General features: G+C 39.1%; 1 protein-coding gene across 5 annotated transcripts in view; it reads right to left on the reverse strand.

Moving 5' to 3' along the window:
- Positions 1 to 9,484, reverse strand: part of DIAPH2 (diaphanous related formin 2) — a 204,941-nt gene extending 195,457 nt beyond the window's left edge. For 4 of the 5 annotated variants that reach the window (XM_030448826.1, XM_030448825.1, XM_030448824.1 and 1 more), the window contains exon 1: positions 9,169 to 9,483. In XM_030448826.1, coding sequence (XP_030304686.1) covers positions 9,169 to 9,288 — 120 coding nt within the window. In that variant the 5' untranslated portion in view covers positions 9,289 to 9,483. Of the gene's footprint in view, positions 1 to 9,168 lie in introns of all 5 variants that reach the window. The other variant, XM_030448827.1, reaches the window with a different exon arrangement.
- Positions 9,485 to 16,179: the final 6,695 nt, after the last annotated feature.

Raw genomic sequence — 16,179 nt, forward strand, 5'->3', positions numbered from 1 at the left:
TGCCCTTTCATAGGCATGCAGACCTTTTAATTGCAATTACATGCTCTGAACCTGGGACTAATCATTTGATGAAACCTAGGATTTTCTTTCAAGATGAGCAATGACCAGTTATCTTGACAGTGAGAGTTCTTTTGAAATCATTCTGAAAAATGAAGCAGAAACTGATTTGAGAAAATTCTCCAGTATTTCCACACATTCGGGTTTTTTTCCCTTCCAATTTCTTGCTTCCTGCTTCACAGGGCATGCAAATATCACTTGCTCTTGTGGATACAGTAAACACTGAAATAAGTGTCACAGCCCATTTGAACTTTTCTTTGCTACCATTTGAGTAGTGGATAAAACTTTTCAGAAGTATCTGTTGAGAGAGAATTGATACAGTTAAAAATAAAGCAGAAGAAGCACAGCAAGTTGAAAAAGTGGACTTCTGTATCACAAAGAGCTTCATTGGTTACTGGGCAGCTCCCTGAAAACAGAGTATTTTACTTCTGACAGACTCTGAGGAAGTGAGGACATGTGTATTTGCTTTACTTGGTATTGTTTTTTAAATACTAAGAAAACTGTCAGAAAAGCCAACCAGCCAGGAGCCCACAAGGGAACTGGCAGTGGAAGGGGTGCAGAGCGCCAAAGAAGAAGGAATTACTTGTGAACATTACTCATTTTGTTTGTACCCAGCAATCTTGGAACATATGGTCACAGGGATCATGTCAACAACTTAGAATAATGTTGTCTGTCTTCCAAGACACAGACTTCCTAGCAAAGAGCAAGTATTTATCAGAGCAGTATTTGATCCCTTCATTAAAAAAAAAACAAAACTGATGGTAAGGTTAATTTTTTCTTTCCAAGGCCTAAATGGTGACACAATGAAATACTCAAATATGGAAAACTGAGCAATGCTGCTGCCACAGCCTAAGGAACTTTGGCTTTTCCTTCAAGAACAGAAACTCTAGATTGATTCATTTCAGCATGCACAGCCAAAACCATAAATCAATAATCAAAGCATATTGGGTTAATCTGTACTTGTAGCTGCTCTGATATACACAAGCACTTTCTGATCCTCTTCCTTTTATTTCCTCTTCATAACACCTTCCTAAGAACTTTATTTGACCTTCAGGGAAGTAGGAAATGAAGCAGCTCATGAACTGAGAGGAATTATATTATACATAGCAAGGAGAAATCCAGTGGTATCCTTTGACTACAGAACAGAGTTCATGAAGATTATAGATTCTGATAGAATATAGAGAATGTTATAGTGTAAGCTTTTAATGTACACTCTAAATGTGGCTGGCACAAAAAAATCAAATGAAAACAGCAAGTGTAGATGCTTAATCTGATACACTGCCTGTAGTCTTTTTTCTTCTTTATGCAAATATTTACCTGTTGGAATGCAACTGGAACACTGGATATAACTGTTTAAACTGCTAGTAATTGTGAAGTTCTCATCTACTTATGCACTCACACGAGTACAAATGCTAATATCCAGCACACTTCTATTACCAAGGACATATTCCAACAACCATCAGCAGCTCTTAACACAGTAAAAATGAACAGTAGACTGAAGAACCAATTTTTTTCCTCAAGTACTTATTTTGTCTTGTTCAGACATTCCTGAGCTCAACATGAATTTGAAACACACTAAAAATGAGTTGTGACAAGAAGTTATTGTCAAAACCATGTGGTTATTTCCTCTCATTTTCATGCCTAAATATGCATTACTAGTTATGCTAGTGTGGCTCCATCCAGGATCAAGTTATTAATTTTTTTCTATCTACTCCCTGAACAAAGAAACAGGACAGAATGGGTCCTTGTACCAACCAGCACCCACCAGTACCTCTACTGCAATTCCCTTGGCTCCATAGCCAACAATCACAGTCAGGGCTTTTCTGGCTGTACAGCTACAGTCCTGTAGCTCCAGATGCTGGGATTCTACAGTACTTATCCTCAACTCTCTCAGCTTTTTTATTTAGAAATCTGTACTAGGCTACTAGGAAGCACAGCTCTAAAAGTTTCATATTTTTCAAGCAAGTTGTCCTTTGTTTATTCTCACATTAAACTAAATATGTTAATTTGTTTTTGTTCATATTTACATGACAATTAGGAGAGTACCAAGAGTATGTTTCTTAGAAGACACGCAGACGTGTGTGTATATATATATATATATATAAATAAATACATATATAAACACACAAATCACCAAGGCAGGAGAATTTGCAATTAGGCTTTTTTAATGTGCTTGTAACTTTTACATTCTAGAGTTTCAAAACAAGTTTAAACACAATTAACTGTTATGAAGTGTAAATTGAATATATATATTTAGTAATAAAAACATTTTTCCATCTTTGATGCCTCCCATATCTGGTAACCCGTAGAAGCAGCACATACACACCACACGCTGGGTATGCTGACAGACCCAATACTTTCTCCAACACCATCTCACCTCCAGTTATTTACTCTGAGGGTCACTTTAAAGGCTCAAGGTGACATGAATACAGAAACCAGTTTCCTGTTCACACAGAGAACTCACATGTATGACTCTTAGAGCATTTTATATAACAGAGGTGTGGTAATATTACAGTATCTAGTACACCTTAAGACCAAATATTACCACACCCAGGAGGACCAAATACCTTCAAGCAGCTGCATCAAACTATGCAACATTTTCCATGTTTGGGCTTGTTCCAGAATTGAACTTCTGAGTTATTTCTCAGTTTCTATCACAATCTAGGTTACAATAGAATTCAATTGCCAAAGTAGATCATTTTCAGATCTGCTCATGCACATATCATGTGCTGCTTGTACACCATGTCCAACTAAACAGCTATCAAGAGAAGATGGCTTAAAAGCAGACATCATTTCATAGTACTAATGGATACACTTTATAGAAATCAATTAAAAAGGAAGAAATCCAGTGTGCTGTAACACCAGTCTTACTAATTCTAGTAAACAACCAAAGAAGAAAAAATAATAAAGGAGGGATTTTGACTAGTTCACTTTTATGATCGTGTTTGTCCCACTGCACAAAAATTTAGGTCAGTAAAGTGTTACAGTGGCTATTCAGGCTGCTTAAGCCCAAATTGTTGCCTCAAAAAAGCTGATTCTTTGCCAACCCTTTCTCCTACACCTTAACTAGTTAACAAGCAGACTGCATTAGTACTACTTTAGGCAAGCAAGATTCAGCTTACCTGTTAGGAAGTTACACTTAAAAGTGGGAAACACAGAGGTACTCACTCCACTAATACTGTGGGAAAAATATATTTGATTCATAAGACATTGAGTAAATGATCAATTTGATACAAAAATCAAATCAAGTTGAAAACAACTTTTAGCTTTGTCTACCTGCAACTTTATAAATTGTTACAAAAAGACTAAAGCTTTTCACCTAAAAAAAAAATAACTGCTTTACTATCATAACCCTTTATAACAACAACAAAAAAAGTCCTCTAGAATAAAGCTAATGAATTCTTTAAAAAAAATACTGTACTTAAAGAATGGCCACGATATACAAGTTGTGAGGGACTGCATAAAAGTATTTGTTTTAGTAACTTCCTAACTTCTTGTGGTTTTCAGGCTGATGAACAACCAACTGAAATCATCAGTTGCTTCAGCAGCAACTGCCCTACTTTGTTCTACAGGACAGGGAAAAGAAAAAGAATATCAGGAAAGTTATTAGCTATTACTTCTAAAGAACTGCAATTGATGTAGAAAAAAGATTAAGTGATCCCATAACCCACCAAACATTTTGGGTCATCAACAATCACAGTATAATTGATGTGCTTTAAAGGCTATTAATAATAATAAAAACAAAAGTTCATCCTCACTAACTTGGATATTCAGCACCACAGTGCTTAAAACCTCAGAAAGCATCACTTCTACTAGATATGCAGTCTCTCAGTTCTCAAGGTAAGTGTCTCACATTGCCTAAGTGGAATTTGCTTAGTTTGCAAAGCTTCCTGTCTTGTACAGAATAACTCTGCAGGTTTGTATTACAAGAAGCCATTCAGGAAGTTTAATTACCACAAGCAGATTGGCTTATCACTGTATCTAGCACCTCATTTAAACGGTGTCAATATCAATTCACATTAAAAGCTAAAGCATTTACCTAAGCACCAGCACCAGAACACAACCACATTAAAAGTGCTGCCCAATCAGTACACTTCTCAGCCACTGAACAAAATTTTTTCAATACATTGATTTAACTCCTCAGTAATAGCTGTACCCTAACTAATTTCACTTGCTGGAATATCTTGCTTTGGATCTAACAAGGCTTAGAGCCTTCAAAACCACAAGCATTCCAGTTCATGTTTTTCTTAAGCATCCACTTGAAGTAAGAATCCTCTGCAGGCAGGCACTGATTTTACCAAGACAACTGTGATCTCAAACCTAGTACATTGTATTCATTTGCCAAAAATCTCTGCTCAGCCTGACTCATAGATCATGTATGCAGCAGACAAACGTCTAAACAAGTCATGTGCAAAGAGCTCATGATCTCTGCTCAGGAGAGTGACACCAAACAACCTTGGGAGTCAAAGGTGAGGGTGCAGTGAAGGTCCTGGGGCACCCTGCCTCAACCACAGAATTTCAAGGCACTGATTCGGGTGGGGCAACGTGTCTGGGAAGTCCATCCTCCCAACCACACTAAGTTTACTTCTGTTTTTAAGCTAACTGATAAAAGCTTTTATTCCACTCTTTGACCCTGATTTATAGTGCATTAGTCAGAAAGTGGAGTTCATAGCTTTTGATTCAATTCAAAGCCTCAGGGCATTTAAAAGATGTCAGTATTAAGCATCAACAATTTCTGCTTTTAAAGCAAAGTGTGAGTTGCTCTTTGTTGGATCAGTCACCAAATCCACTTGCCCTCCAATTAATAAGCTCTCTCTTTGCCCTCCCTCAATTTGGTTTTCATGTTATGCAGTATCTCTCTCCTGAGCTACTTCTAAAGACAGAAACACACCAAGAGGACAGCCCCTTTCACAACTTTAGTTTGTAGCAAGGTGGAGTACCTATCCCTCCGTAACAACCAGACAGACCTGAAGTGAACTCAGGAAGATGCTTTTAGCGTGGCACTAGCCACTACCTGCACAGAAATATTACTGCTTATGATTATACTGAGCATAGAAGCTATACTATTAACTCTAATTAAAAACCATTGGCCATATTAACTTCTAATTACCAGTGTTCTAGTAGTCAGGAAGCACCACAAATCCTGTTATAACACCTTGTTTTCAAGTACTAATTCATAAAATCACAGACATTTGAAAGGATCTTGTTCCTTTCTCAGTTTAGTCCAAACTCCTGCCCCAAAAGCAGAGTCAACACTGGATTCAAACCAGGCTGCAAAGGCTTTGTCCAGGTTTCCAGGTCTTGAAAACCTCCAATGACTGGGATACCAGAGTCTCTGGTCAACCAATTCTTCATCACCCTTCAGATTATTTTTTCTCTTTACACTCAAGTCTTCTCTCCAGCAACCTCCCCAGGTCCTTTTGTAATCCCTGCCTCTCATACTTCTGCCATAAACTTGTGTTAAGAGCCTGGGTCGACCTCTGAAGCTAAAAAGATGAACAACTTGATAAGACAAAGGGTTTGGCTAAGCTACAATAGCTGTGGCAGATCAGATCTGACACTTTCAAGTACTTACTGATTTCCTAGACAGGCAACAGAATTACCGACTTCACATGTGATACTGAAGTGTTACATAGAGCAAGCAACATGTAAATTAAGAATTAACAAACACAGAGATCCCAGAATACTCCCTGACAACCTTAATTTAGCCTACTTCCCCTAGTACAACAGGCATACTTTTAAATGAGCAAAAGAAGCACATTGCCAAACCCAGTTAAGAACGTAACAGCTTATTGACATCTCATGCCAGTCTATTCTCAGAGCTGGCATAAGATCAGATGATTGTTTGCCAAAACAATTTACAATGCAATAGCCAGAAAAAAAAAAATTAAACAAAAATAATGATAAAACCACCAGGCACTCATTCCCACCTTCAGTCCTTGTCTGGCAATTAAAGCTGAGCTGTTTTAGCAGCTATTTCATGTCAAAGTGTTCAAAAGACAGAAAAATTTTTAGAATAATACTCCAGTTTACACACTAGTATGAAAGATGGAATTCTCATCATGGAATTCTGTCAACACACTATATGAAACTTCAATGCTCAAAGTAACCCAAAGCAGGAAAGGAAAAGTAGAAATAGTAGTTATAACATAGCTTGATTTATTTCAATCTTCAATTATTTGTGTTTGTGTTTATGCATCAATTATCTTCCAGAAAAATTCCTTTAACTACCATTTTCTTTTCTAGCACAGATCCTCTCTTGACAGCCTGGTCTCACCTCCTGTTAATTGGGAAAAAATGCCATTGATCAGGCTTCAGCCCTTAAAAAACCAGCAAACTATGTTTCTACCATCCAAACACCACTGCCCACATACTTTCAGATGGAGAAACAAAAACTTTCACCTTCTTAAGTCTCCCTTCCTCCAAAATAATTACTTTTATGCTTTCCCAAATCTCTGTCATCTAGAGCCATTTTTACTCTACCATATAAAAAACATTCCCCTAAACTTCTTCCCAATGACTTGACTAATTTCAGCTTCTGTGCCAGGAACTAAAAATAAATCTTCTGTTCTATGTAGTTGCACACCCTCTCCCACCAAGCCCTTGTTCAGCACTCCACTCAGTGTCTGAAGTAAGTTCTGGAAAAGAAATACACTCTTGTAGACTTCCTTGAATTATTTGCAACAAACTGGAAGAGTGTAGGTTGATTCATCTCTGTAACTCTACTGAAACTTGATGAATTACAAGTTGTGTAGCTGAACCCAGACAATGTCGACACCAAACTCTGAGGAGCTTAGAGTCTATAAACTCAGTGACAACTGAACACTTGCACAAATACTGTACTTTCTCTTACGTAGGTCCCAAATATACCTTCATCTTATTTGCACAGTGAAGACAACAGGGAAAAGGCACAAATAAGGTTACTCTCTGAGCATTTAAGAATACTGGTAGACTCAGCAGAACCAATTACTTATCCAAAATTAAAGCCCCCCAAATTTAGTAATATATATTATAATATTATGTATTATCCTATATAATGGTTGAATCCTTTCCCTGATTTAAGTCTTATTGTTCTTCAAGTTTCCTTGAAAACCCATGGCAGTAATTGATAATTCTAGCTATCCAATCACACTACCTCAACCTACAATACACTTGAATCCCAACCCTTTTCTTCTTCTGAGGTAAATCCCTCTTCAAGTAATTTTTAAACACCATTTCTGTATGTCTTGTCCAGAATGAAAAAAACCTGGCCTTCTCATTCCACCCATTCAGTCAATTGTATCATGAGAGGTTACTCACTTCATCTCCAAGCAAAACTATCTTTTAGAAGGTATGTGGTTCAAGCAACATACCACTGCTCTAATCCACGTTGCTGCTGGACTATAAGAAACCCTTCAAGAAATGAAAGCACATGGCTGCATAAGACGACATTTTAGCATAATGTACTTTTTCCCACTAAAAGTAACCTAAAAAAGTCCGCTCCAATGATTCTAGAATAACCAAGAACATGCAATGAAAAGAGTTGTCCTGTTCAATCCAACTCCGAACTCATTACACTTTGATTTTTTAAATTATGCATTACTTTCAGAACAAAGTGTTCTTTGCGAAAGCAAAATTCAAATTTGTGCACACAGTTTCCAACAGAAGCACTTCCCTGTGATTTTTAAATCACTTCCCTGCAGGCAACTTCAAGCAGCCTTCCTAGCTACTTTACATAGGAAATAGTAAAGGTACTATAAACATAAACAAACATCTTTCTTACATGAATAAGTTTATTTATATTTTCCCGTTGAAGGAAGTATCAGTTTGTTTGCAATAACACCCTAAAACAAAACAAGGTGTCCTATTTGTTTACCTTTTGCACAGAAAGTGTTACTTTTATTATAAGCAAAAGAATTTGCTATTCTGCCTGTCATGCTTTAAGTAACTGTCCCTTTCAGTAACTTCTTAATGCCTTACACATTGCGGACTCAGCATCTTCCCAAAACACATTCTTAGTTTTCAGTGACAAAAAAACTGCTGCTCAGCCCAAGGCCCTGCTGCACAAAACTTGATGAAAGGAACACAAGGTGGGAGCACTTACACATAACTTCGTTGTACCACTGTATGTGAAAAGCCCTGCTCAGGTTTAGTGAAGTTTGTAACTCACTCTCTACTCAATAAGAAGTCCTGTAAGTTTTAAGCATTCTCTCTACTCTTTTGGCTCAAAATCCCTCAGAGAACTGAGCTAAAATCAACTGATGAAAAGTTAAAACAAGAAAGTGTAACGCAAGTAAACAAAAGCAAACACTTGTATAAACTGGGTTTGCTGCTAGGGTATTTACAGAGTGAGTAAGCTGTGGGCTTTGAAATGGGTCCATGTTTCAAGTTATCAGGTCTGTAATTAGAAATACCTTCTTTAAAAAAAAAAAAATAAAATAGCACAGACATAGCGAGCAGACTCCAGAGACCCAACCAGGGTTTGGGTGCTCAAAAGCTTGTCAGACTTTTCCACAAAAAGACTGGAAAATCTCTACATTTTCCAACTATTTCCACATTAATTCAAAAGTTCACTTGGGAAGGACATCCTTTGCACCACTCCCACCAATATTCTGGATGCCTCAAGGCAGACTGGCAGAGGGGGGAGGAAGGGGGAACAACCAACCAAACAAAAAAAACAACAAAACCCCAAAGCTGTGATCTTCCACTCCAAAGGTGAGCGGGATGGAGGTTACTGGAGGTTACACCTGCACAGAAGAACAGCCCCAAAGGGGTGACCCCAGCAACAACCCGCAGAGAAACCCTCCCCCCCCCGCTCCCTCCTCCATCCCTGCCCTGACCCTCACTGAGATCCCCCCCGGTTCCGGCTGCCGACCACCCCCGCCTGCTGCCCCCGCCCTCTCTCAGAGAGCGCCCAAAACCCCCTCAGGGAAGCTGATGAGATTTTTATTTTTAAAAGAAAAGCAAACAAAAAAAGCCTGTAATTCCTAAAAGCCCCGCACCCCCAGGACGCGGCCACACGCCCCTCCGCCCCAGATTCTCCAGCTGGGAAGCAAGCAGACGGCATCCCAGCCTCCTCCCCCGCCTTCTTCCTCGTCCCCTGCCCCCCTCCCAGCCCCACAGCTCGCTCACCAGCTTGGGTTTGTTCCGGTTCTCCTCCTCCGCGGCGCGCCCGCTCCGCTTCGGGTTCATCCTGCCAGAGCTCAGGGGCTCCTCGCCACCCCCAGCACCCGGAGCCGCCTGACCCTCCATCCGCCCACCGGCTCCGCGCCCCGCACAGAAACCTCCTGTCTCTTCTCACCGGGGCCGGATCCTCAAGGCCCCATAGGACCGGAGAGAGAGACAGAAAGAGAGCAACACCGGGCGTCTCCCCGTCCCCTCCCAGCCCGCAGCTGGAGTAGTTCCTGGTCCCGCCGCCGCCTCCTCCCAATCCGCCGCCTCACAGATGCCGGGGCTCCTCCGCGCACGCGCGCCGCCCCGCCGCCATCGCCGCGCACGCGCGGTAGTCGCGGGGCCGCTGGAGGCGGCAGTCGGGGGGGCGGGAGAGGAAGAGGAGGAGGAGGAAGAGGAGGGCGGTGGCCATGCAGGAAATGGCGGAGATCGGGGGTGGAGGGAAAGATAATGAGGGTTTCGTGTGGAATGCCCGCTGGAAAAGTGTGAAATAGAAGTGGTCCGTCAGGGGATTTGTTCCCAGGGCTGCTCACGGAGTCATTCCTCACAAGGAGGGAGGGGGAAAAGCTGAGGCGAGTCCTGTGAGGGGGAGTGGGCTGGTACCAGAGGTGAGGGGGGCGGAGAGGGTTGTGGCAGCTCGGGCTGTCGAGAAAGCGGTGCCCGAGGTGGTTTTGTTGTGTGGAGATCTCATCAGCTTCACCAGAACCTTCTGGGACCCGCCTGGGATGGGCCCAAACTTCCCCACCAAGGGTCTGCTCCTGAGGTGGTTCTGACTTGCAGTTCTTGTTTTGTTTTGGAAACACACGTGAGCCAAGCAATAGCTGGTGTTTTAACGAAAAGAAAAGATTTTTACCTCAAACAAAAGATTCTCTTAAGTTGGAGAGCTCCACTCAATATCTTGAGTTAACTGTGCATGATCGTGGTTCACAACAATAAAATAAATTGTCTGAATCTCTGCTGTAGATCACAGGTGCCATTGGGTCCAACCTCACTGGATAAGCTGAAAATCAGAGAATTCAATAGGAACTGTGCACCTGTGTGAGTGATGGAGGAAAGATGTGCAACCATCAGGCTACAGCTACATCGTGTGAAAGATCTCAAGGAGTCTTAATTCCTCTTTTCCTCATGCTGTTGCTTGCTCTCCTGGAACAAATGGTTAGCAGTTATTGTCACCTTTTTTTTTTTTTTTTTTTTTACCCCTGACTTAGAAATATGTGGCAAGTCTCCACACAGAGGGCACAGCTGTGACGTAAAAAGAATGTTGAGTTGAACAGAATACAGGATTTTCTGGAGAACTGCTTTTGAACAGATTACTATAAATCAAGCATCATTAGAGCCACTTTGCAGCCAACTCAGTAGAGCTTACCATGTTCTTTTAAAAAAATGTTTTTGTTTGTACTTGAACATTTTAGTATTCCTTTTAATTTTTCCCAGCTACTGGGACTGAGAAACAACTATTACGTGTATGAACCAAGGACTTATGAGCATATAAACTCAGCAGGCAATTTTAAGCAAAAGCAATGTGGTAAAATAATGCAACTATCCAATTAGAAACATTTAAATTGAAAAGCTTCTCCACACCAAAACAAAAAGTCCCAGAAAACCACAACTCTGCTTAAGGCAGAGTTGCTTAAGGCAACCAACCTCAAATCATTTTGGCAGTCAGCTTGCGATGCAATATTTTGGCCAGTTTCCAAGAGCAACATAGAATGGCCTGAGGGTGGAAACTAGTAGTTACACAAACATTATACATTATACAAACATTACTTAATTTGCCTTCATCTCGAAAACGTATTTTAAAACTTTGCATCTTACAAAAATCATTTCACAACTTGGAAAAAACTTAAATAGGAAAGACCACTGATACGAAGATGCTAACATTTCTCCTTGTGCTGCATGTAATCTCAGTCAATTCAGCCACATAACCACAGCAGCTAAAATGTCAGAAAACTGCAAATGTGCATCTGTAAAAAAAAAAAGTCACACAATTATCTACAGCAAAATGATCATAGACTGATAAGCATGAGCTATTTTGAGATATTGTATCTGAATTTAAACAAAACAGGCCTTTGAAGAAATTTCAGAACTTACCCCTCTAGCACCACCCCTCTAAAATATAAAAAATACAATCATGCAAGTTTCTAGAAGACACATACATATCAGAAAGAAAAAAAAAAAAAGGACAAAAAGAAGACAAAGGGTTTTGTGTTTCTGTGATTTTATAAATTCAGTGATAGCATTTCCATTTTCCAGAGAATCTCCAGGCTTCTGTCCAATAACAGGTGATCTAGAACAGTTGAACTAAGTCAACTGGTCACCAAACCATGTCTTCAGCTTTCAGTCCTTGAGAATTTTTCTATTTCCCAGGTTTCTAGTACTAAAGAAGAAAATTAACATGGTTGAAATCTTGTCCTAACTGACTGGTGGGGAAAAAAAAAGAAAAAAAAAGTGTTCTGTGAGCTACCACAGCAGAACACATACAGTATTTAACTTAACCACAAACAGGAAGCATGCTGCTAAGTCACACAGTAGTACATTCCCCAGCTTTTCATCCAAAAATTCTATGTCATTAGCTCAACCACTGTACCACAGAAAACATACCACAATCCTTCCACTACTCCTCTCGAGCTGTAAACTTTCTTCAAATTGTCTGTCTGTCTCCCTCATCCGTGTCATCACTGCAGTGAGTTTTTACTTTCCAACTCTTTTTCTCCTTTTTGCAATTTGAGTTGGAATCTGTTCACACTTAGCAATTTTAAAAATTACAAAATTTATCTTGAAAAGGAAGTCAATCTAAAGGTTGTTTACAGTGCATGAGAATGTGGTAAATAATAAGAAAATCACAGTGTATATAGCTTAACAGGTAGGAAAACAGGATTAGAAATATTAGCTACTAAGTAGCAAAAATCAATGAAGAGCATTCTTTGAGTATGAACTGATATCCCCTATTGACATAATAATCCCACTTTCCAAACTCTTAGACTCCTTAATAAATATGATTTCTTTGCAAACCTAAATCCAGAGAAAATCCACTCACTTTTAATATAATTCCATGAAATGCCTCTTTGCTAAAGCTTTATTTAATTTAAAACAATGCTTTCCTGGCCTGTTAGAAGCAATATTTGTACACTCTGTAGTGTAATGAAGTAATGAAGATGTTCCTTTCACATTTATACAAAATTTCTGTCGGTGATGTGGTTTCAAAGAATGTTTATCAATATGGTGATAGGTACTTTATATATATAAGTATATATATATATATATATAAAACATCCTTTATTATTAGGACAAAGTGACATTTCATGTGACAATAATGAACAATCACAGATAATCACAATCACAGATAATTAGGAACATTTCTATTAACAGTTAAAGAATAAGGCTTCTGCAAAATTAATTTTCTATGGCTACAGCTAGATTTTGTTTCTAATCAGCTGCAGAAGAGTTCACTGATTAGGCTGGATACCTTTGAATTTTAAGTCAACTTACACATTTTGCCTCTACTTAATTATAGGAAGAGGAAGCTGGCAGCTTCCCACCTATTGTTTAAAAAAGTTTTTTTGTTGCATATGTTAGCAAGGTAATTATCTCTGCAGTCACAGCAGACCTGTAGCTCAACTTTACTTACTATGTCTAGCTCTAAGGCACTGGAGCTAGATGAGGTATCTCACTATTAAACAACACATTAAATGTATGGAGTCTGTTTATGTTCAGGCACTTTCTTCATTAAAATGATTTCTACAAATCCAGAAATAAACTCAATACTGGTTTAATCAGAACAAATCTTTAGTAACCTTAACTCACTCCAGACCAGCCTCCACTAATATTTAGGCATGGAAACATCCATACACTTTTTGGTGTATTTGTATTTAGTTATTTCACAGTGTGCTACTCCTTTTGTTACAGGAATTTTCTCTTATTGAAACAATTAACTAATTAAGGCTTATTCTTTTTTCCATATTTTTCTGTATTTTGATCACTTAATATATAATACAAAATCAGAATTAGGTTTATCATCTCCAAATAATTTTTTTCTTTCAGGTTTTAACAGAAGAATAAGAAAACAGCATCCACATCCCATTTATTGGTGAGGCCAGCCACCTAATAAGAGAGTGGCACCCAGCACTGCCCAGAGGGATATAAAGGGTGTTGGAAGAGCTGCCCCACCTTCTGTTGGTGGTCTCAGGTGATGCCAATCAGTCAGCTGATAAAGGGCTGTGAGGAGCACCAGTGATCTGGAAAGTGGCAAATAGGAAGGTTTTTTCATGGCCATGCTAAGTTCACTAAAGCCTATTCTAGGGGACAATGGTGGGACAGATTTTAAAATGTGTCCTTTTACATGAACAGTGAGGTTTAAAGGAGGTTAGATAGTTAAATGATGCAATTATTTAGTAGATAAACTAATACTACTTTATTCAGCATTGTAATAGTACTTCATTGAAATGTAATACTACTTTATTGCACCAAATATGTAAGCAAGAGATTACCAGATGAACTGTAATACAATTTCAAATCCTCATTAGTCTCATATTTAAGTTTTTACTAAAAGTGCTCTGATTCACAAGATGTGGCAGCTCAGACTTCCACAATTGGCAAGATTTTTATCTTTTCCTGTCTACTACATTTTCTACTCAGAGAAGAATACTGTCTGCACTTAAACTGTCAAAGTTCACAGCCTTATGATTTAAGCTCAATTGAATTAGTGCAAAAAGAGTGAGATGTGTAAGCTGTGGGCAAGTTAAGTTTGTGAGCCAGATCAGTGTTTACTGTTGCCCATTTCTAGGTCAGAACCTTTTGGCATTGTGCTCTCTATTGAATCCTCAGTGATGGGAGTATGAATACAAAGCTAACCCAGACAAAACACTCTCCTGGTTGTAGCTCTCTGGAGAAACTCAAGAATGTAACAAGATGCTTGTTCCATTGCTTGATGCATTATAGGAAGGGGAGACAATGCTGCAATGATATGGACAGTGCAAGAAGTGTAATTTTCTTGTGTAGAAAAATATATGTTTAATTTATATGAATGATTATTATGCAGTATTGAAAAAAAAATTTTCTCTGCAATTTTACAATTTCAGAATAGAAATGGTACAGAAAACTGTGGATTAAATTCTCCAGAGAGAAGACAGCAGGGGAGAAGAGTTACAGTACAGAGGAAAGGCCTCTGCAGTCTTCCTAGAGAGCTGGAGAGAGAAGCTGAGACTATTCAAGAAGATGTATGAAGGAGAATCAGGAGCAGTAAGAGAAAGCTAAGAGAAGGCAATGAGGTAGCTGTGTAGTCAGCTGCTAATGGTGTCTAATGGCACAAGAAAGGTCAGAGTTTCCCAATTGGGCAAGAAGGTAATTCCAAACTTCATTGGCAGTAGTTTCACTGTAGCTTAGGGAACAAGTGGGACTGGCACTGAGCTCCACAGCCACTTTTTCAGCTGAAATTTGGGGTTCTGCAGGCTCCTAGGAGGAGTCTGTCTCTCTAAATCCCCCAAAGAGCCATCCTTGCCCTCATTAAGGCAATAGCTTGAGCAACCAGGAGGCATGGGGAATGAACACTGGGGGGGTACTGCTCATGTGCACTTAGTGTTGAAGACATGGCTTTACTTTGCTGTTTCTATGTGTAGTTGTTATAGTTCTACTAGTGGAACGTTATCAGTTGGAAGCTGTTTCAGGTTTTATCCAGACTGTGGTTTCACTTTAAAAAGTGAGCACTGTTGTTAAAAGATTTGTTTGTTTTGTTTTGCCGTCTCCTAGTGCTCCCTTCTGTGTACAGCATTCATGTGACTTGTTCAGTCAATTGCAAAAGTGACCTGGGTTAAAATTTACCTTTTAAAAAAATTCTTTGGTTTAAATGAGATTCAGTTCCTTCGTCTTGCCTCTCATGTAGTCTCAGAATTGCCTACACTTTTATAAGAGGGAAGATACCTAAGAAAAGTGAAATCCCCTTCAACATTCAGCTGTCCCACTCAGGAACCCAGCTCCCTGCTCTGATCTGGCCCAGCTGCTTCATCTTGGCTCAGGCTGCTGGGGAAATTGCTAAATTTTGAGGAGCAGCTGTGGGAAGGCTTGTAAAATAGATCCACGTGAGTTGAAAAAGGCAAAATCAGAGGCTGAGGTAGGGTTGGTGCTGGTTTAAGGATTAAAAAGGAAAAATTCTCAAGTGGAAACACATGAAATCCTAATTGAAAATACTTGGGACTTAATGAAAGGTAGTAATGAAGCAAAAGTGAGATTGCAGTGCTGGAGTTGGTAAAAGTTAGTTTTTATCTCCCATGAGGATCCTTTGGGTGTTTTATTAGCCTGGTGAGTGTTTTATTCATAAGGATATTACTGGTTAAATACAAGCTGGTTTGTGTGTGATAATTTCTGAATTACTGCTTTAGATTTTAAAGCTGTATGTGTATTTTGTTTGTGCAGTCTCTGTGGCTGAAAATGCCTGAAAAGTGATGGGCTGTGTAGGTCAGTGGTAATATTGGCTTGTAATATGTAATTGTACAAAGAGATTTTTGTAACTGTAGAAAGTGTTTTGACTCACTTACGTAGGAAGCTGAGATAACGCACTTGTGGTTTCAAGACAACAGAAAAGTTTTTCAGGATTTTTAATTCCTTTTATACAGATGAGTTTATGTAGTGATTCATGTTTTTGCTTATTTCATGACCTCTCTGGTTCTTAATGTGATATTTTTTTATATCAGTTGATTGTTTTTAGCCCATTCTGTGGGCTAAATGTGTTAATGACTTTTTTAGTTAACATCTTTACTCCTTCTTAACCTAGTGTAGCTGTACAGCACTTTTTTTGAAAGCTTGTAAGTAATTCCTAAAACACTAGACTCAGTTTTCCTTTTTTTATTCTTTGTAATGTGCTAATTTAATCTTAGTATAATATTGCTAGTCATGGGTACTTAGTTAAATTGACTCCTGAAATTATTTCTCCAAAGTAAATCTGTACTTGAACAAAGTTTTTTCTTTTTCTCCATCTCT

Source organism: Calypte anna, chromosome 4 (assembly GCF_003957555.1).
Source record: "Calypte anna isolate BGI_N300 chromosome 4, bCalAnn1_v1.p, whole genome shotgun sequence".
NCBI classification, from domain to species: Eukaryota; Metazoa; Chordata; class Aves; order Apodiformes; family Trochilidae; genus Calypte; species Calypte anna.